This window comes from Colossoma macropomum, unplaced genomic scaffold (assembly GCF_904425465.1).
Source record: "Colossoma macropomum unplaced genomic scaffold, Colossoma_macropomum, whole genome shotgun sequence".
In the NCBI taxonomy this organism is placed as follows: domain Eukaryota; kingdom Metazoa; phylum Chordata; class Actinopteri; order Characiformes; family Serrasalmidae; genus Colossoma; species Colossoma macropomum.
The window spans coordinates 22,082,784-22,105,467 of NW_023494804.1; the positions used below are offsets into that span (position 1 = coordinate 22,082,784).

Genomic DNA, 22,684 nt, shown 5'->3' on the forward strand with positions numbered 1-22,684 from the left:
TTAAGTACAATATAATTACAATCTACTCACACGAAATAGGCCTACTGTATGAAAACGTTTGATTTAGCTACCTTGCTAGTGACAATTTAATCTGACTATGTGAACTAGGATAGACACTTTTTCAGCACAATGCTAAATGGTAAAACACCATGAAATAGCAGGAAGTTACATGATTGTGGAAATCATGTATGCTAGACATAAGCTTGTACATTAGCATGGTTTATCTCAATGAATAGTTAAACAGATTTCACGAAGATTGTATTAGGAAACAATTTACATTTCCATCAAATTACAGTATTGGTGCTCAGCTCTGTTCACGTAAACCAAATGTGCTGGACATCCACTTCCACCCAATTTAACCCTTGCTTGTACATAAAGAAGCAAAAGGGAGAGAGGGAACTCACATCAGTGTTGCACGACCTGTAGCGTTTCCTCTCCCCAAGACAGTACTTTCCTCCACCAGATGGCCTGGAAAAAAAATCAGAATAAAATAGACCAATCAGGAAATCTCCTTACTAAGACATCACGTTGAAGGACACAGAAAAAAAACCCAAAACAACAAAAAAAAACTAAAAAAACAAAAACACACACATACATTCCAGTCAACACCAGGGACCATCTGCAATACATTTGCATGGCCTTTCAGGGCCAGACACACAAGTAACTTCAGTATCAACATGGCATACACACACACACACACACACACACACACACACACTCACTCACACACCCCTAGGAAGCACCCACAAGGCTGGATAATTAGCAGCATTAGGGGGGTTTGGGGTGGAGGGTGAGTAATCATTCAACTCTGCCAGCTCCCTCCAGCTGGGCCGAGATTACATCTGAGTGGAGATAGATGAGTGTGAGGATGCTCCTCCAGGGAGGGGAAGGTGGCACAAATGAAAGCCTTCCGCAGGCTGTTCCCAGGGGATGGAGCAGGGTCAGGTTTGGGTGCTGAAGACTTTATTACCACCGAAAAGCAGATTATCAGATCACACAGGTCTAGCCATCTGGTAATCTGTTATGTGTGGGGTTAGGTTGCCCTTTCACTCCACCTCAACATCAACAAACACCTCCCCAACCTCTGACCTTCACCAGCGCTACTTAACCCCCCCTCTTGGACGGTCACTGCATGGCATAGTTGCCCCCACTGAAACACACCTTGTGATTTAACTCATGAAGAGGTTAACAGTTAATTCATGACTTAAATCAATGTGTTAAAGAAAAGGAACCCATAAACTCTTTACTTGCTGTGGCACACAAAGAACTTGGATTTGTAAACACAGTCTTTCCCAAATGCAGTCAGTCAGCTTTGACATGTTTGGTGTGCAAAGTATAGTTCTTTAGTTTTGTGCTGGAGATAAGAGGCTAATGTAGCCAAGTAATGGAATTTGATACTCACCATTTGGCACTGTGCAAATTGCATGCCTAAGTCATCAAACTGCATTGAGTTGCTAAGTAATCTCAAATAGACTTGCTTAAGTAGTTTCTAAATATTGGCTGGGTATCAAAATTTTACCCTTTTTTTTTATTAAAACATAAAATATGAACTGTGCAATAGTTACGGCACATTTTACATCTTATGTTTCTCCTACTATTTCAAACTATATTAAATAGTAATTGTGCACTACAATTTGCAATATTTAAGTAGGGGATGTGTCAACTTATTTTGGCTTAGAAAATCAACAAAACATGCCATTTGACCTGGGGTGTTCAAACATTTGCTTACGATATGCATACAGAAAAAGTATGATGAAAGATACCCATACCTATTTCTGACAGAGTAAATCATATTATCTATAGAAATGCACGATTACTGCTACTACTGTTTTCAGCCATGCAAAATAGATTATGTGTCCATTTCCGGCTAATCTACTACACGTAGGTAAGTATGTTAAATAAACATTAGTTTTAAACTCTATAACAGAAACAAAAACTGCCCCTTAGATGGGAGTTTCTTCCATCTCTGGGTCTGGCAGCTTATTACAAGTATGTATTTTAATAGTAATAGTATTAAAATACAGTATTGTCATATTATTTTAATAGTTTAGTAGTAAGAGGTTATTTTTTCTGTATACATAATGCAAGACATTTGGCTTCTTTCAGTGTAACTATAGGGTTCTGTGTTGGAGGGCAAAGTGAATAAAAAATGCTTGTTTATGAGTAGTAAAGCTTTGAGGTGAGCAGTCGTCTTTTCATTTAAATAAGACTCCATACACCATACAGGAGCATTTAGAAAACTGTTCAGCTCTTCAAGCTAGTTTCTAGTTACTGTTGTTTGACAGGGAACTCCAGATGGTTCAGGTTGCCGCGACCAGCAGGGCAGCGTGCACTGCAGTGTGCTTACATATCTTGCCGGTCTAGCAGAAAAACTCTGGACTGCTCAGAGAGTTTGACCCACAGGCCAACACTGACTGGACTGATCTCAGGTGTCCTCTTCTCTCTCTGTCTTTTTTCCTCTCTATCTTACTTCCCCTGCTCTTTCTGACTCTCTCTTTCTCTCTCCCTACCTCTATCACTCTCATTCTCTCTATTTATTGCTCTCTCACTCTCTCTCGAGCTGTTGGACAGAAGCCTGGTTGTGCCTCTTTCTAAAGGCCCACTCTTTAATGAATGCTTTCCAGGCAAGCTCTGCTCTGAGTCTCGGGTTTCCTCTCCCCACGCCTTTCAGGTACCCGGCCTGATCACCTTACACAGGTGTTACAGATTATGCGGGCCACACTCCCCACCACAGGCTGTCAGGAGAGTGTGAGGACAGACATTTCCGCAAGCACGTGGAATGAAACCCAAAACTCTGTCTGCAGCCGGCCCAGCTCAGAGCTCCTGTGGCCACAACAGAAAAGGTTGGAATAGGAAAGAAAAAAGGGGGGGGGCGGGGATGGCCTTGTTTCACAACCGAGAAACATTCAACACAACAGGAACAGCAATATAATCATTTTTTGTCCAGCAGGGCAAATTAAACTGTTGGACAAATGTTAGACAAATCAAACTAAGAGAGAACAATAGAAGACTGACTGCAATCTCCTTCCAGTGGCAGAAAACATTTTTGCATGTTTGAAAATAAAAATGAATAGAGTGAATTAGGCCTATGTACTACTAGCAGATGACGAAACTGTTATTTAGAAATTACTTCTGATTACTGTCAGCACTGGTATCAGTACTTTCCTCTTGCTTTGCCGAAAGAAAAACATTCTTAGCAGACTTCAGTGCATCCTTAAGTGCTGCGTTCAAGACATAACCATGTAATTCATTATATAATTTTGTAATTACATTTAATTTTTCAAGCTGAATCAAGGAGAAGAGAAAAAATAGACTTGCATGAGGTGAGCTGAGCTATAAGACAGGGGCCTGGTCAGGCTTACTTTGCCTACTTACGCTGGGCTGTCACAGTGGCGCATGGATGAAGACACTCCACCTCCACATGTCCGGCTGCACTCGCCCCAGATGGACCAGGGACCCCAACCTCCATCCACGCTCTGCGGCCACGTCCCAAATGTCACACACTCGCCCTGGTAGCACCACTTAAACATAAAAACACGCAAGATGGAAAGAAACAGTGGTAGTGAATTGATTGGTCTTAAAGGAAGCACTGAGATGTAACTCTTTATAGTCATTTATTGTATCACCATTGAGAACACTGCATCTTTGCATTACAACTGCGATAGAAAAGTTATATCTGTTTGCATATTGTTGTTGTCATAAGAAAACTTAATTAAATTAATATTTCATAGGGAATAGACCAAGAGAAATAGTCCAAAATTACTTAAGATGTTAACAGTGTTTCTCGTTCTGCCATGTAGTTACTTCATCTCTTTCAGAGATAGGATGTTTTGCTGCAAGAGCAGCAATATTTATGGTAATTATTAAAACTGCAAAAACCTTTACGCAAAAAACAGGAAAAATCACCAGTGTATCTTTTTAAGAAAAATAAATCACTCTTTTACGTTCTCACTCACTGAGTTTTGGCTTTACTGTGTAGCCATGATGCATCTACCAAGTGTCCCTAATCCAAACCTACATTGTTAAAAGAATACAGCTCCTTGGCACACAGACCCTGGGCTCTGTACAGGTTCTAGACCGAGTGGAATCTTCTTTCTACAAACAACCCTGCATAATCCAGTCTTTGTCTGCAGAACCACGAGGCCTGCTGGCGGAGACAGTAGAGACAGTCTGTCCTCACTGCACAACTGTGTCAGTAGGTTAGGTTCTCTTTCTATCTATCTATATACCTATCTATCTTTCTCTCTCTCTCTCTCTCTCTCTCTCTTTCTCTCTCTCTCTGCCTGTTTCTCCCTCCTTCCCACTCTCTCACCATCAAGGGAGAAGAACTTGGCTAGGAGCAGAACTGTGTCCTCGGTGGCTAGCATCTAAAATCAGGGTAATGTGCTAAGACCCTATATAAACAAGATTATCAACGGCAGGAGAGGATGAGAGACAGAGACAGGCAGACAGAAAGAGAAAGGTAGACACACCAGGGCAGGTATGATACTAAGTAAACCAGAAATAAGAATGTCCAAGAATGTTTAAGAATGTCTTATCTGAAAATGTCTGATGTAGCTTCAGCAGCCCCTATCTGCCTCTCAAGACCTAGACGGTTCTCAGTGTCACACAGAAATGATCTGTTCAGACAAAACAGGTAGATAGGAATTGATAGGTACTGTCTTTTATCATGAATGGTTTAGATCAGGAATTTGCGGTTCTAGAATCAAAGATTTTTTTTAATAAGTATTAGTAAGCTTTGCTGCATCTTTTTTCCAACACTCAGTAGCTAATGGTGCATTAAAAAGAGCATGAATTGCTATAAATATGAGCAAATCAGTGGTATAAACTAAGGGTGTAAATCTCTGACCTAACATAGATTTCCATTTTATTATGAATCTTTAGAAATTTGTTTAATGTATTACGAAATCATGAGATTTCACTGTAATTCAATATGCAATTTGACTCAGTTATTAGCTATTTATACAGTAGTGGGATATGGACAATACAAAAACAATACATCTGACTTTGTTATGTTTGAAAGTAGGCTGAAAATATTATTTTGACCAAATAATGAGCGTACACAGCTGAATCCTATTATAGTAGATTAAATGAATTCTAACATTCCAAAATTGATTCAGTTAAATCTCTACCTTTAGATTTTCAACTCATGATACACTGATGCATTTTTATTCTGTAATATATATGAAGTAAAAAGCTAGTAGTAGTAGTAAAATTCTTACCATTCATCTTCACTTAGAAATAAATACACTTAGTTTACAGGAAGCAAGATTAAATGTATACTTTGTTGTGAACTCTCACAGCTATCAAAAAGCATGTGTGGTTTCTTCTCTCATTCCCTCCAGCCCATCCACACTGTTCCAGGCCCCCACTACGTTACACGCTGGGTGAGAAATGGCTGACATTCATATTCCTTTGATGCCAGGCTGGCCAGGGGCAGACATAAGTATGCCACTCGCTGAAAAAAAACAGCGGCTCAACCTGGGGCCCGCTGGTTGTCCAGGACGACGCACACAGGCTTGGCAGTGAATGGCTCCAGTGAGCTAATGGTAACGAAGGACGACAGCCCGTGGTCCTCTCTCATTCTTCCCCTTTAGCCATCGTACGAGCGGCGACAATGGCGGCCGTAATCTTTGTTAAAACTGTCTCCCTAACCTGGCCCGGCAGCAGCATGAACTGGTGACCCAAACGCTGTGTGCATGAGCGAGCGTAGGGAATGGCTCTTCTTATTCCCAGATCTGGTACAATGAGCAGGGGGCTGAATAATCACAGCTGGCCCCGAGCACCACACCCATGCCTTTCTCTCCCCTAATCTGGCAGGGGGTTCTTTCCCACTGCCTGAGATGCCTACCTGGCATTTCAAAACATTCCCACTAGCCCATCTCAGAGTAGCTGCGGGTGGGGGAGTAAAACGTTGCCACATTTGTGTATGATTAAGTCACAATAATGGGCAATAAATATAGGAATAATTTACACAGACTGCTAACGAGAAATAATCGAAGAAATATTATACCTAAAAACAGACTGCTGTTAATAATGCAATTATATCATAAGGGACAGTTAATTTATGCAAATTTTGTAATCAGAGTGCAAGTCTCATTCTTACTGGTTACCCATAGTCAATTTTGATGAATAGTCAGTGAAGCCATGTTTGGGTGAAATATTCCTTTAAGTACATGCTACACAACCAGAATGGCCAACGCTGGTCCTGGAGGGCTGGAGTCCTGCACAGTTTGGCAATTTCTCTGCTAAAACATAACTTTTTCAATTCTTCTGTTAATCACCAGGTTTAGTAGGTGTGTTTGGGAGTTTTTGCTTCTTTGCTATTTAAAATAAATATTTCAGAATGAATGCCCACAAAGGGTTGTTACATTTGTTGACATAACTCATAAAGTGCTCAATTTATCTACTGTTTACCTGTATAGTCTTCAGTTAAGATGGGCATTTGAAGAGTTAAGTCAACACTTGTGAGTTTTTTGTATTAGTATAGAGGCTGACTTACCCCTTTTTCAATGCTGCCAGTCTGGCATAGCGTACCCTCTGCAGCTGGGATACTGTTGGTGACACAGCGGTTACTTTTGCTAAGGCACCAGAGCTCTCTACACACTTCCTAGGAAAGAAGGCAAAAGCAAGTTGGTCAGAATATATCAACTCCTGCCAGAGAGGAAAAACTGGTACAAATCATGTCAAAATGCAGTTCTATTATGACTTCAGATTTAGCATCTGTACTTCTTCAAAAATACATGGTCTGTGGTCTAAACAGTGCAATTGTAGACTAAATTCCAGAATTTGGAGCACAAAGAACAAGACAATATCTCCTCCACAAATAAAAACATAAAGGAACCGCTAGCCACACTGAACGAATGCTAGACATAACAAAAACTCTTTATCTCCTTAGCATTTGTAAATAAGTCACCTCACTTTCAGCTTTGTTTTTTCTCTAAGTCTTAAAATCTACCACAGAACCATGTGCCACATGAGGGAATAAATTCAGATCCAGTGGTGCTTCTTAAACAAATAAAGATCTAAACGTGGACATACATTACAAGGCCAGCTCTGTACAACTTCGCATAACGACTACTCAGCCCTTTTTAAAGGTCCAACTTCAAAGGATTTACAGGACAACTGTATGAAAGAGGAGCGGCCCTCATGAAAAAGACTTACGGGTCGGAGCGTGAGCCCTGACCTCTGCTCAGTAAACTTGAGTCAGCGGCACAAGCCGCCCAGCCTATCCAGATGAAATAAAGCAGTAAACTGCGCCTCTCTAGTTATGGCTGCTGCATCTCTAGGTCTGCTTTCAATAAGGCTTGCTGCTGGCCCATGCTGCGTTCCAGGGGGTCAGGACTAACATGGCCAGGGCACTGATGGGTTTAAGAGGGGTGGAGTGGGGCCATGATGTAACAAGACTGCCTCTACTGCGTGCAAAGTGGTTAAGGCTAACAGACTGTGCTTGGCTTTCCACTACTGCCTGGAGGTGTGATAAGCTGTTAAATGTAAAGCACCTCATGGTTTCAATTTGTAACACACACAGTCACTCACTTACTCATGTTTAGAAGGCTGAAACTTTTCCACAAGGGGGCATTATCAACACTCAGTCAGCTTTTCTGCCCATTGTTGAAAGGGAGGAAACTAACATAAACCCACATCAACAAGATCTTAAGAATGCATGGATGTGTACTGAATCGCAAAATTTGTGTGTATATGTGAAGTACATGAAGTACAAAAACACAAAAGGCCCTAAAAGGTCCTAAATGTACTCCATGCAAGTGCACAAACACGGTATATTTAATGCTGTTGCAGTTGCACTGTTTACTCATTACTCATATGAGAAATGCTCGCTCAATCGAAGTTACAATACTTTAGCTAGGTTGCGAAGATGACCAAAAAAAGCTCCAGGGGTTCTATGGAAGAGTGGTGCTTCTTATCAGTGACAAGGTCTGTCCTTTTTTTATATCATCAAATCACCTTTTTCTGGACTGTACGGAAACAGCATAGTCACTTTCTCAAGTTTTCTCTGTGGTCACTTGCGGTCAAAACACTTCTTTTGATGACAGTAAAATGGTAGTAATTTATTTAACCTATTTTTGACTTCCTTGCATTGTCCATGGTAAATCTGCTCTCAAATATCCTCGGTGTCCTTTTTTCATTGAAATGTCATTGGAAAAGACTGTCATTTCTCAGGGAAAAGTGACTGCCAATGATTGTTTAGAGTCTTTAAGAACCATGGAAACAGTGCTCTTCTTGATTTCACAAATATTTCACTGTTTGACAGTTTTCTCAATGTCCTATTCTACTGAAAACTAGAAATGGCACACCTTTGAAAATGCAGCTTATGAGCTAAACAAACTGATGCTGCATTTGATGTTGCCCTTCGAGAGAAACTTTGTAATTTTGGACCAGCTTCCCCTATGTTACTCACAAACGTCATAGTGGGTCTCAGATCAGTACAAAAGCATGATGTCTACTAACCACCTACACTTCAGAGTATGCCTGAAGACCTGAATGGCTAGACCTAACAATAAAGTTCCCAATGATTACTGCATCATTTGTCTGTCTTCCTAAACCAGCTCATTATGTTGATGGCTGCAAAACGACTGCCTATTCCACTTAGTGAAACAGTATGTGTAGATCATCCAAGATGGAGGTGAGGTTCTGTTCTTTTTTGGGTCTGGGAGATGGATAGGTTGAGCTGGACCCACTCTCGCCAAATCCAAATGACTGTGGAGTGTGACTGCACTCAGTACAACTCCCTTGCGTGCTGTCACTGTTCATTGCTGAGTCTCCACTAAGCCAGGCGTCTCTTGCTGTAGCAAAACCACAGCATCCGTCTCAGCTGCATGTACCGCTAGTCATTAGTGTACACCAGTAAGAGCACTGTTAAATATCTTTGCAGTTAGAACGTTCTTCCAAAGGTCAATTAGCTTGATTTTTTCAAAAAATATGTGCATTAGTCTTCCTGTAATAGTATTTCCAAACCAAATTCTGGTCCATCGTTGTGGTTACAATTCTCCAAAGGCTTGTGTTAAACAGATGGCTGGCTAAAAAAGATGAGATTGTCAGAATCCACTAACACTACATGCTGTAATAAAGTTGAGCCAGGGGAATGCTGCTCCTTTTTTTCGAATGACTGTCTTTCATTCTGATCTATACCACAGTTATGAGCTTAAGAGAAAAATTACAGGGTTCTCTTTTTGGCACATGAGCATCCGCTGTCAGATATTTCTCTCAATGAAACAAAATAACACTGTAATCTCTTGTAATTTAATTCATTTTCTGGTGCAGAACGGATAGTCACATAGCCTTACTAGGCAGTGCACTCTTCTTTATTATTCATTAATTGTCTTGGCTTCATTCAGCCTCTCCCATTTCTCTGGGTTTGTTTCTCCCCCCCATGTCTGTTTATTTGCTCAAGTTCGTTATTCTTTGGAGAAAATCATTATCATTTCAAGAAGGATGAGGATTAAGTTGGCAAAGTCAAAAACCCCAATTTGGCTCTCTCTGAAAGACATGAAAAGATGTGTGCACAGAACATCAAACGGCTCTCAGTTAAGCCTGTCCCAGGTGCTAATAAAGCAATTATCCTTTATTATGACAAAGTCCATGCTGCTGTTTGATCTCCCTTGGGGGAATGTCAACATGGCAATCTCGCTCTAATCCCAGAGAGAAGAGAAAATAATCTGAGTTGTTGGATATGAGACCCCCGCTTCTTGTTCTCACACACACAGCTCGTTTCAGCAGACGTTCGAAGACCCTAAGGAATCGTCTTCCCAGAGCAAGCTTTCAGATGAAATAGACACCGTTAAAAAGAAATATGCTACATTTGAACAGTATTCTGAAAAATCATGTTGTGATAGTTTTGGTTTTTGCAATAAGCTTTTTGATAATTGAAAAACAAAAAGTAGTTTACCTAGGTAAACTTTCTTCAAATGGAGCTAATTATTACTCTAGCAATGGAAAGCTTTGATACACCTTGATTTAATAGATGTTTTACGTTAACGCACATTGTAGCTGCACAGTATATACAAAATGTCATACTGTGATTTCACAATTGCAATGTTCCAAAATACCCAGATAAAGGTATATTGAACATAGATTGGTCAGAATATCCATAGCACACAGTGAAAAAAAAATCTGTGATTTTTTAGTAAATTAATTTGTATATTGGGGCCTTTGGCAATATCAGTATTAAAAAAGCAGAATTCACAATGAATTAGAGATTTTTAATGGCACTAAATTATGTATTATTTTATTGTCTCAGTTTGAGACAAGATCACTGCCAACTGGATATGCTATACCAGTTAACTTGGTGTTTTCCATTTTGGACTAAGGGGAAGCATGTTGGTCATCTTCTACCAAATCAAATAAACACATATCATCCTTAAGGCAATCACCCAGTTTTCAAGCATTTAGGGCAAACCGCACCTACCAGATACACTCTGCTCATGGTGAAATGATAACAGATCCAGATGTCTGAGATCTGGGCTATTCCAAGATCAGTCCATGTAACAGCTGTTCTAGAGAGGACCTGAATACTTGAACCTGTACTGATATTTCTTAATGAACATGATGTATTTTTCTATCAGTCTCCATCCCTTTTTTTTGTTTGTTATGGGCCAAACACTGAGTTGCTAGACTCCCAAACACGTTTTTCACTCATTGCTCAGGAGGAGAGCATCAGAACGGAGTTTTTCTGCTGCAGACCCGCCTGCAGAACAGATCACGTTCCTTTGGCCAGTCTCTTCTGGGTCAGTGGTAAAAATAATAGCTTGACCTCCGGCATTACGTCTCCTCCGAGCTCTTTAACCATCAGCTCGGTTCTCTGCGTCCAAACCACGTTCTGAATCATCCATTGTCATAAAAAGCCTTCTTAAAACATCATATACTGTACCCATATATACATCAGACACTGAAGCCTCAGGTAGAGCGTAATGAGAAAAGCTAAAACATGAAGTCTGAAATGGTTTTGTCCTTGTGGTACTCTTATATGGTTTCCTCATGTGTGGTAATAAAAAGGGGCATTGTGTTGCAACCCCATGGCAAGATTCTGATTCAGGTTTGATCAGACGACCAAATGTTTTACTGTGAAATACCATACATTTTTGTGGACAGACAGAAGTCATGTGCCTTGCTACATATGGTAGTGCTGACTATTGCACAGTTTTCATGCACATTTTTGTCATCATGTTTAGCAGTCATATAATTGTCCTGGAAGATCACAACATTTCAAAGCTTTAACACAACTGACTCACACTTTTTTCCCACATGTAAAAAGCACAATTACTTTCATTAAGTCTGTTAAAAACAAGGAAAATACCACACTGTATAGTGAGGTAGCCTTGCAGGATTGCACTTGAAGAACACCAGTGTCACATACATAAATGACTTTCATATATTGTGCTTTAACTAACTGCATGCAGACTGCATTTGAGGAACAGTCACACCATACAAGGACGACATTGTCAGAGCACAAGTGAGTGTGCATTCTGTCCTTCTTACCCCATATTTGCACTGTCTGGAGGAGGCGCCGTACTGAAAACGACACTGCTCGTCCGCATCGTACACCTGCCCCGGAGCCACTGTGGGGTACAGGAAGTCTCGTTTCAGAGGCTCATTGTCCAGACACGTTCCCCGACCTGAGCTGTCAAAAAAAAACAAACCTACAATAGGATTGGCTCTTCTACAATGCTTGCCCCATGCAGCAACATTCATTCATTCAAATATTTGTAGCTAACAAGATTTATTTACCTATTCATTCAATTATTTATTTAGGTGTTTTTCTCTGTGTGCAGCAGTTAGTTAATATGAAAGATTAGTATGCATAGCACATGTACTGCAGCATGAGAGAGAGAGAGAGAGAGAGAGAGAGAGAGAGAGAGAGGGGGGGGACAGGAAAAAAATGACAGACAGTGTCCTTAAAATGCAGAGATTTGGACATATATGGTGCTCTTGGCCTCCTATGGAATCCTTTGAAGCACCAGTAAGGTGATGAAAAGGGGGTTAAGGAAAGGAGGTAGCGAGAAAGAGAGAGAGAAATGTAGACAAGACCAGGGGTTGCATGGCTAGAGTAAGATCCATGTTTAGTCTGTTTCAGTCAAATAGAAATATGGACACTCCCGTGAAACTCTCAAAATACAGGGGGGCCACTGCTGTGTCTGCTGCTGAGACTTAGAGACACAGCAGAAAAATAAAGCTCTGAAGAAGAGAAGGCCAGGAAGCAGACAGGGCATGTTTTGTTGGGCTCAGTTTATTCTGGGTTCAGATCTCAAGCATTCTGTTCTCCACATCGTTCTCCTGCCTGAACTGAACACAGACGTGTTGAAGACATGCAACTAGACTGTCTATATGTAGTAATGAAGTAGTCAATTATTGCCTAAATCAGGTCTTATCAGTTCCCACAATTCTATTGAGTGTATAAAATACATAGACTGATCCCAGATCAGGACTTTTACTTTATCTCTGAGAAATTTAATAAAAATGGGCCCAAGAATAATCCTTACGCTAACATTTCGTATCAGGCTGAGATAGGATGGCTGTGGCTCTGGACCCTGCGATGGCTTTTTCTGCTGATGTACTAGGGATGCACAATGATATCGAAGTCATATCCTATATTGCCTGATATTTGGATTGAAAAAAATATAACCAGTATCAGACATTTAGATTTGACTGATATGTCAAGCGGACACTTGATATGTTTATTGTACTACAGATGAGCAGAATGTTTAGGCAACTCTGGGCTACTGTTTTAACATATCTGCATTTTGTTTCTTTTACTGCATTTGTAACCCTACAGAAATAAGTGTTATATTTATTTGTAATGCTAATCCAGGTAGATTTGTTAATACATCTTCAAAACATTTATGTACCTCCATTAGTATCGCCAGCTATGTACATTAAAGTATCAGATATCAGCATCGGCCCACAATGACCATATCTGTGCATCTCTATCTATAACCGTTTTTATCCTACCAAAGAAACAGAGATAACTGCTGCAGTAATGCATACATTGAAAATGTGAGAAAAATCCCAGGAGTGACTAAAGCGAGGAAATCCAAGAAGCTGAATATGACAGGAAAAAACAACAACACAACCCCAGGGATCTGGTTTCTGTTCAGCGTGCTTGAGGAAGCATTAGCTGAAACAGGGATCTCTAGCTTCCCACCAGAATATTGGAAGTCTAATCTAATTGAAAACTAAACCAAATACATCAGAAAGGAAAGAAACACACAAGCTTTTGCCCAGGGGGAGAACGACCGATGCCGTATTCAGTTACATCCCTTCAATTTTCTCTTTTTTTCTTCGTTGTTTGGTGGAATAATCCTTTTCTTTGGCTTTCACAAGATCCCCTCTGCTGGGAGAAAGACAAACCTGGCTCAGTCCCCTCAGAGTCTTAATGTACCAACACAGACCTCTCTGTTTATTGCTTTAGAGAAAGACAAAATAGTTGTTTTAAAAATAGAAATGATTATTTGACATGTCAACAAAACTGCCTCCAAGTAAGACATGGCCAAACTCATTACAGCCAGAGGATATCTTGTGTAATGCAAAGAGACTTGAACCATAACTGTCCACTGTTTTTAGACAAATGTAAATGATATGCAAGAAAAAGAAATGTCATTAATCTGATAATAAAGTTTAAGAAGACTTCCATTAGATGTCATTCAAAATAATGAGGACACTGAACATTAGACTGTAAACTACAACTAAACCACGTCTCTGTTAGCAATCTATTTTTCAAAAGCTACTCTGTCTTAAGCAAGCTGCACATGCTGCCTGAGCAAATCCACTGAATTTAGGCCAACTCCACAACCAAAGCTGTTTACTTGGCAAAGAAGAACGAAGACACATCCAAAATCTGATAGACCAACAGACAGAGAGAGAGTAGGGAGAGATGTTCAGATCATGGATGAGCATTATCTTAACAATGTAAGAGCTGTAAATAAAAGATATACAACTGCAAAATGTCCTGCCAAATATTTGATCTTGTGCAAGATTATCAGTGGAAATTCATTAGCCCTTCTTTCGGTTCAGTGAGTTCAAAATTCTATAGCCTTGGTCTGCAATGGTCACAGATAATAGGGTCTGATTATACAACAACAAACACGTCCCAAAACCAACGGAAAGGCTAGCCTTTTGTGTTTATGTGGGAAGTTGGCACATGGAGCTTTGGTTTTTTTATGCCTTCGATGGCAGGGTAGCTAACCTTCTTCCATGAGGTCATTCACCAGGAAACCCTGTCTGACAACCATAACACCCACCTTTTTTTCCTGTCTACACCCTTGCATCATGCACAGCGGATGGTTTCAACTGTAGGATAGCGGTTCCAATAGCTCACGCCAAAAAAATTTCAAGAAAAAGAAATGTATGTATCTGCACATAGAACAAAGAAGCAGGCAATATTGATATGTTTGCAGTAAGGGCTTTCTGAAAATGTATCTTCCAGTAAACTCTGTCCATGAGAAGGTGAATGCCCTCTGTGCAAACCAAAGGCTTAATCGAGTTAGTGCTGCTCTAGATGTCTGACTCAGGCCTCTGTTGGCTGGGTCTGTCTCAGTGGAGTAGGATAGAGGAGGTATGTGAACAAACCTAAGATTAGCAGCATGAAAAAAGCTGCTAAAGTAGGCCTTTTTCAAGGTGTCTAGATTTGCTCATCAATCACTTCACAACATAAAATGCAGATGGCTGTGGGCAGTGTATCTCCCTAAATGACTACTGATGCTATCTGTTAATACTTCAAGTATATTTTACCTGAGGTTTACATGCTGAAGTTTATATAGTTAATGTAGCACTCAGTTTCATATTCTTCAAACTGGTGGAAAGAGCATGTTTTGCCTAAATAATGATTAGACAGTTCTCTGAACTATTCTCAAAAGCCCACTTTTTGGCCCAAAGGTAGATTTAACACCTAAAAAGTATTGAGTGCTGGATGAGCGGGATGAAATGTATGGGCTTTGGCATTATTCCTAGGGGCAGTACTTTTGTCAGTTGCTGTTTCTTCATTTTTGCAGTGTTTACAATTTATGTTATTGCAAACTTGAAAAAAAGAAAAGATGCTTCATATTTAAAAATGTTTTGAAAAGACAGGTGTCCCCAGTATATATCATTGAACATAGTCCTTTTGAGCCAATCAAAGCTTATGTATGGAGACACACCCATTCTTCTCTTTAAACATCACTTCCTGCTCTTAGGGTGCTGCAGTAACACCTGACACAGTTTACTAGTTCCCTACATAGAATGAGGAAGGAGGTTCTGGAACTTACTCCAGGAAGCTGGTGATGTAGTCCTTGCTGCATGTGGACCAGGAGAAGGGGTTGGTATTGGCTGTGATATGCGCTGCCATCAGTTTGGCTGTCTCATGGCCTTTGGTTCCACAGGTATTCCCGATTCCATCGTGGTTCATTCCGAAGCTGTGAGACAAGAAACACACAAAGGGGCAGGGTCATAATCATGGCTCACTAATTCCAGTCAAATCGCCCGCCCCCTTCGTGACGACAAGCTTGGGCAACTCTAGACAGCCACAAGATGTTTCAGCAGCAGCAGATCACATCTCCTTTGGCTAAGTTGTAAAGAAAGGGCTTTTTCTGACTCTGAAACAGCTGTATGCATAGGCCAGCCGGGTCAAAGGCCAGGAGCTGTCTGGAGCTCTGAAAGAATGAGAAAGTCTTAATCACTACCCTGATGGCTGCCTGTCAATCAATAATTACATGTTTGAACAGGGCTCAATCCGGGAGCCACAGACGAGAGGGGAAAGGTGACCAGAGCTGTAATGGCTGCGGCCTGGCCTGCTGGGGCCTGCTACATGAGCCCCTTTTACCTGCTCACCATTCTGCTGTACTCAAGGCTATTGAAGCATTCAGCAACATTCCTAACCTGCAATGCTGCAAATCCATCATTTTAGTGATGCCTTCTTTCTTTCTCTTACATATCTGTCTGGATATTGTATAAAAAACATAAAATCGACTTACACCAGAAACTTTTTACTTTCTTTCTTTCTTTTTTTTAACCAGGGTCTTTCCAAAAGCACAAATCAGTTCTAATGCATATAACAAACCTGACCACATCACACAATTCCTCTGTGTTTTTCTAAGGCTCACGTTTATGACATTTTACTCTACTCTGGATTTAAATCAGCACAGGAGAAGTCTTGGTATGGTTTTTTTTTCTCTAGAAAGCTAGGACTATTTTTACAACTGCCCCCACAACAGAAGCAGACACGAAACATAATAGAGGAAATTGCCATCTCTGTGAACTCTGCCGAGCCCCTACGTAGACCAATAGATCACTGTTATTTTTCCAAGCATTCAGGGGGGACCAATGAAGGGGGCAAGTTTTTGCAGAACGACATTTGCATACACCGAAATATGCGCTTGTGCTAACAGAGCTTAGCTTAGTCCCTCAACAACAAATTACAATATCTTTAGCATCAGTTGCTCTCATGGGAAGCCACAATTTGGAGAATTTAGTGACCACCATGAAACATATTAAAAAAAGACGTCATGAGTGGTGAAAGCGCACCGAGTAGACTATTCTCATCTGAGGGGCCAAGCGTGAGCACTGCAAATACCAGACTACATTCTAACCAGTTTATTGTGATGAACCTGTAATCATTTATCCAGTTCAAATTTACACGGTTTTCCCCTTGCACCAAATGTAGTCCATCATCCAAAACATCTTTGTTATCCAAACTTTCCTTCTTTAATTTTGCTCTGGAGCTATTAGGCTAATATAGCTAACAAGTAATGAGAGCTTATGCCCCACTAATAGGTATTGTGAAAACTGCATACCTAAATCCCACACTTGCCTCACAACATGCTGAGTTGTACAGTCATCTTAAATAGACTTACTTATGTGGTTGCTGACACCGTATAGCATACTAAGTGACATTTGCCCATTTGTATAGATAACAGTATGCATGTTCAGTCCTTCTTGATACAGTATATTGTGGTGGGGGAAGTCTGAGGTTGGAAAGGTCGAAAGGGGGTCTTCACTCACTTGTGTCCAATCTCATGTGCGATGGTGAAAGCGGAGCCCAGGCCTATGTCTTCATTAATGCTGCAGCTCCTCTCTGGTTCACACATTCCAGCAACAGATGCCAAGCCTGGCCACACACACACACACACACACACACACACACACAGACAAACACGTGTGGGGTCAGGTCAAGGTGTAGAACTCCAGCATCATAAAAGTGACATTTTTTGCATTGACCAAGTCAGCGGGGAGGCCGGAGCTGGCAAAAGTTTGTACTCAGAACCAGTTTCTGGAGCCACCAGAGGGAGATCAGCATTGTCGGCTAGACGTTCACTTTTCTTTCCTTTTTTTCTTTCTAACTGAAGTCAGAGCTGGAAAATGTCTAGACAAGGAGTTAGATTTATACATTCTACTTCTGGTAACAAGGGACCACCTAGTAATGCAAGCCAGAGTTGTGAATTTAAGAAAACATTCCCCTTTTTGCCCCCCAAATATATAGATGTTTTCTCCATTGCAAAACTGCCAAGAAAGAGACGCAAACTGTTTTAATTTTTGTTTTTGTTTTTTGCAAATGGTGAATTATTTGAAGCAGCACACAAGTGAAGGAGTAATGAGCAAAGGAAAATCTTTAGTGTGCTCTCCTGCAAAATTCACAAATGAACGTTTGGTTAGAGCCTTTGTTTTTCTTAAACTTTGTGTTTTGCAGTCACATACTTTGCCATAAATAAACATCACTGTTTTTTAATCTGGGAGAAATGAAGGAAATATTAAATCTCCCCTCTGCTTTTATTCTCCTCTTGTCATGTGCCGATGCACTGTGGCCATGCTGGACTTTACTGAGCCCAGTAAAGTGTGACAGTGAGAAGGAAGAAAGTGAGAGAGAGAAAAATAAGAATGACAGAGAAAGAGAGAAAGTGTGCATTTATATGATTGAAGAGAGACTGTGTGTGGGGGGTGTGCGACAGAGGGGGGAAAACCTTTTCCAAAATCCAGGTGTTTCTGGCTCTCCTCCCCTCAGCTCCTTTCGAGTGGAGAGCGTTTCTCTCCAGATTACATCTACAGGTGTGTGTGGGGAGAGGAAAAGCAAGCTCTTAAGCTAGGGCCCAGCTCAAGCGGGCTTGGAGGCTTGAAGCTAGATCAAATATGTGCTTGCTGGTTTATTTTGCAAACTAGAGGCCCCTTAATCCCTCTCTTTTATCCTGCATACGTGAGTCCGTTTAATTTAGCGCAGCCAGCTCAACAGCATGACCTGAAAAGGTCAAAGAGTGATGAGCTCAGTGCTGAAAAGGCCACCACAGATATTAGGCATGAGAGTGTGGAGAGGAGAGGGGTGTGGGCGCTTGTGGGTGTGTGGGAGGAGTATTAGGGATATTGTTCATCACCCATAATTTCAACTTCTGGCCTCTTCATCCTCTTCTTACATTGAGCCAGACAACAGCAGACCCACAAATCAAAGGGTATTGCGACCCTAGCTACAGGCATAAAGGGAAACTGGAGATGGATTAGAGAACTGCTGAATAGTGAAGGGAACTAGCAGGTTTTCTGGCTGACTTAAAAAGGTCTCTTGGTGCTACATCTAGCACTCTGTATTTTAACACAATTGCTAGCCCACCAGATGTACTTTGACAGTCATTGATAAACTTCTAATATTAGCCATTGGCTTATCTCACAGATCCAAATATCTCTGTTCAGTGTCAATTGTATGTTTTCACTACTGTCATCATTTATTTTTTTTGTCCTACTTGTATCCAAACTGCACTGCGTCTGGGTGCACCTCAGTGTTTCCTCCTCTTGCTCTTAACAAGTTTTTTCTTCAGAGTCTTGGTTTCTCTCAGTGTTTCGTCTTCATGCTCTTAGGAAGTTTTTCCTTCTATTGTCACCCTCAGCTTGAACATGAGGCATCTGCTCCTTCATTTAGAATATGGAATATCTAACATTCCACGGAAAGTAAAGTATTTGCTTCAGACAAGAGATTCTTGTTTCGATATACTTTTTTGGGTGCGTTCAACTGTTATTGCACTGATTTTATAACTTTGTGGTTCTCTGGAATCTCCACAGGTGCACTATTCTGAACACTGTGCTAGCTTCTGATCTTCTAATTAGTCCTGTAAAATGCAGCGAGAGGGGACGTTTCTCATCTGCCTCACTAAATACGTCCCTAACACCTATAGCATGTTTTCCTTTCCTTTGATTTCTGAAATTTGTTTGAAAGGATCAGGGGTCAACCGATTATCAGCCTGGCCAATAACTGAAGCCGACATTCAGCATATTTCTGTATTTTTTCTGTAAGCACATATCTGACACAACACAACACACTTCTGTAGTCTGGTCTAACGTTCCACTGGCTTACTTGAAATGTGGATGACACATCAACTACAACCAACCAACACTCCGTAGTACGTCTCTGTGTCCCTCCCACAGCACCACTGGATTGATAGAAATGTGGACCACATATTGAGTAAATCCAATCAAATGTGCCTGCCTTCGCTTTCTCAGCAAGAGGAAAGGTAAGAACATGTTGAAGCTGAGCAATGCAAAAGCACAATGCACTCGGTTATATAATTTTGCTCATTCTAGCCAGACAAATGTGACTTGTACATGCAGCTTGAGCCCTGTCTGAAACATCACGTGTGAGAGTGAGGCTTCTGTGTATGGAGCAAACATGGTGTGCAGAACCCCACTGCTTCTTTAGTAGTTTGAATGTGTTTGGAACATGTGCGCCTATAGTGGAGCTACAGACATGTCTCCAGAAAGCAGTAAATTATTTGTAAAACCACAACTTATCATTTTAATTAATAATTCATACACAATTTCAGGTCATTTTGTTTTTTCTTTACTTCCAAAGATACCAACGCCCTGCTTAGGCCAAAGAAGCTGTTTCCATGGAATCATGCAGTGTATATTCAAGAGCCAATCAGAATATGGGTGATACATTCAACATGTCCAGTTACTGCTTGAACTCGCATGAAATACATTTTTGGTTGTACAACAAAATGAAATAATCATGTTTACATTCATATGCCTTCATTGTTGTTGCTCATTACAAAGTAGTGACAATTTTTACTGCACAATTGCTCAGATGATTACTGTAATACCTTCTACAGGGCTTACATTTACAGTTCTATGTATTTGGCAGGTGGAGTCTTTATACAATATTTAGGCTTTTACCCATATTTTGCTTTTGCTTGCACCCATATACTGAAAGATCAAGCTCCTTTCCTGATGTGTGCCCTTTCAACACTGTGACTCATATTACATAACTGTTTTATCTAAAAATTGTGTAAATGAATATCGGCCCCAAATATTGGTTATCGGTGTCATTGATTACTAAAAATCAGTATCACTGGTATTGGCCCTAAACAAAACATATAGGTGGACCCCAAGAAAGGACTACCAAAATGGTCTTGGTATTGTTACTGATGAAGTTACATTACCATGCGACTCATGTTCAAGTTTTTGAACCACACATACAGTTGATGTGCATATGCTCATTTTTCTCTAAGTGGAGGGTTGCTGAGGTATTACGTCCCCTCTGCTATTATTACCCAGTGACCCCCAGAGGGCAACAGGCTGACCCGGGACGCTGATCCATCCAATCACTGTGGGTGGGGTGGTGGAGTGGGGGGCAGGAGGTGCAGGGGAAGGGCTGTGGGAGAGGGAGGGTGCAGTGAGGAAGCCGAGCAGATGCCAGGGCAATTAAAGGGACTAGGGGAATGTGACGAATGCGGTCAATCTGTCAAAGCGCCCTGGAGTCACCATATTACTCCTAAGATATACTGTTGTACCTGGAGGGGCCCTGCAGAGATAAGATGGGGCTTTGACACTCCCCAGCAGTTCATTTACGTAAAAAAAAGCTCCCGATAGCTCACCTTCTCTTCCCCTCTCTTTCCTTCCACCTTGCTCCAACTTCCTCACTTATTAATTCCTTTTCTCTTGCTTTCTCTTTTACTTTCCAGCTATTTGCCCTCTTTTCACTCCCCTTCTTGTCTTTCCGCAAACCCAGGGGGGGGTGAACACCTCCGGCTTGAAGCAGACAGAAGGGGGAATATTTTGAGGCGAAACAGGAGACAGAAGTGTGTGTAGAAAGAGGCAGGCTGAGTGCCATGTTTGGGACAAAACTCGGCCAAGCCAGCAAGCTGCTCCACAGAAGAGACTCCTAGAGATTCCTAATCACTTTACAGGAGTGTTTCATACATTTGTACAGTGTGCAAAAGAACAATTCATTCATACACCATTTGGCAATACAGCCTTTGGAATTTTACTCATAAATATGAATCAGTTAAGCACATGGGAATGAACGTCTGGTAAGAAGTCAGAAAAGGTTCAGGAGACTTACCAAGTGTACCGCAGGGCTTGTTTTTGTAGGTGCAGATGTCATACCTGTATAGAAGACAAATGTTACTGAGATAAGCCACTGTCATTGAGACTAGATCAGATTATATTTTATTTTTCCCATAACAGGGCAAAATAATTTTCAACAGCTTCAACAGATTTGCATTATTATCCTGGTAGTAGGCATTAGAGGATGGGTAAATTGTGGCCATGAAGGGATGCACATGTTCAGCAACAATACTCAAACAGGCTGTAGCAATTAAGCGATGATTGATTGGCATTAGCGGGTCCAAAGTGTGCAGAGAAAACATCCCCCACACCATAACACCACCTCCACCAGCCTGAACTGTTGACACAAGGCAGGTTGGATCCATAGATTCATGCTGTTGGTGCCGAATTCTTACCCTACCATCTGTGTGCCTCAGCAGAAATTGAGATTCATCAGACCAGGCTATATTTTTCCTGTTTTGGTAAGTCTGTGCCCACTGTGGCCTCAGCTTTTTTGTTCTTGGCTGCCAGAAGTGGAACTCGACATGGTCATCTGCTGTTGTAGACCATTGGCCTCAAGGTTTGACGTGTTGTGCATTCCAAGATGCTTTTCGCTCACCACAGTTGTACTGTGTGGTTAACAGAGGTCCTGTAGCCTTTTTTGTCAGCTCAAACCAGTCTGGCTGTTCTCTGTTGACCTCTCTCATCAACAAGGTGTTTCCATCCACAGAACTGCCACTCTGGATATTTTTTCTTTTTTGCACCATTCTGAGTGAACTCTAGAGACTGTTGTGCGTGACAATCTGGAGATCGGCAGTTACAGAAATACTATGCCATGGTCAAAATTGTTGAGATCACATTTTTTCCCTATTCTGATGGTTGATACAAACATTACCTGAAGTTGCTGCCACGTATGTGCATGATTTTTTGCAGTGCACTCCTGCCACATGACTGGCTGAGAAGATAAATGCATGAATGAGAAAGTGTGTAGGTATTCCTAATAAAGTGTATATAAACTTGAATAAATAGGCAACATCTGCTTAGACAATGATTGAACAAAAATCATTATATTCATTGTTTCTGATATTAATTTTTGAATGTGGCACCACTGGTTCTTGTCTGTTCCAACTTATCAAACAAACAAGAAAAACTGAATAGTGTGATTTGAATCATGTATTGAAAACATGTCTTGAAGTATTGGAATATTTTATATTTCTTACATATTCCTCGCCATATCATCCACCCCTACTTTGTATCATAGCAAACAACTATAAAATCCATTTGATAGACAATACACAAAATAAAAATGCTCACTTGCAGACTACATGCAATATATTAATTCCCTCATTTCTTCGTCAGCATCCACTAACTTACTGGTTCTTTGGGCTTTAAGCTT

General features: G+C 40.9%; 1 protein-coding gene across 1 annotated transcript in view; it reads right to left on the reverse strand.

The window, feature by feature from the left end:
• Positions 1-22,684, reverse strand: part of adamts6 (ADAM metallopeptidase with thrombospondin type 1 motif, 6) — a 62,316-nt gene that overhangs the window by 25,098 nt on the left and 14,534 nt on the right. The window contains exons 8-14 of the mRNA XM_036595498.1: positions 21,305-21,348; positions 16,990-17,095; positions 15,258-15,404; positions 11,497-11,638; positions 6,503-6,610; positions 3,376-3,521; positions 405-468 (exon numbers count right to left, since the gene is read on the reverse strand). Of these exons, the coding sequence (XP_036451391.1) occupies positions 405-468; positions 3,376-3,521; positions 6,503-6,610; positions 11,497-11,638; positions 15,258-15,404; positions 16,990-17,095; positions 21,305-21,348 (757 nt within the window). The remainder of the gene's footprint in view (positions 1-404; positions 469-3,375; positions 3,522-6,502; positions 6,611-11,496; positions 11,639-15,257; positions 15,405-16,989; positions 17,096-21,304; positions 21,349-22,684) is intronic.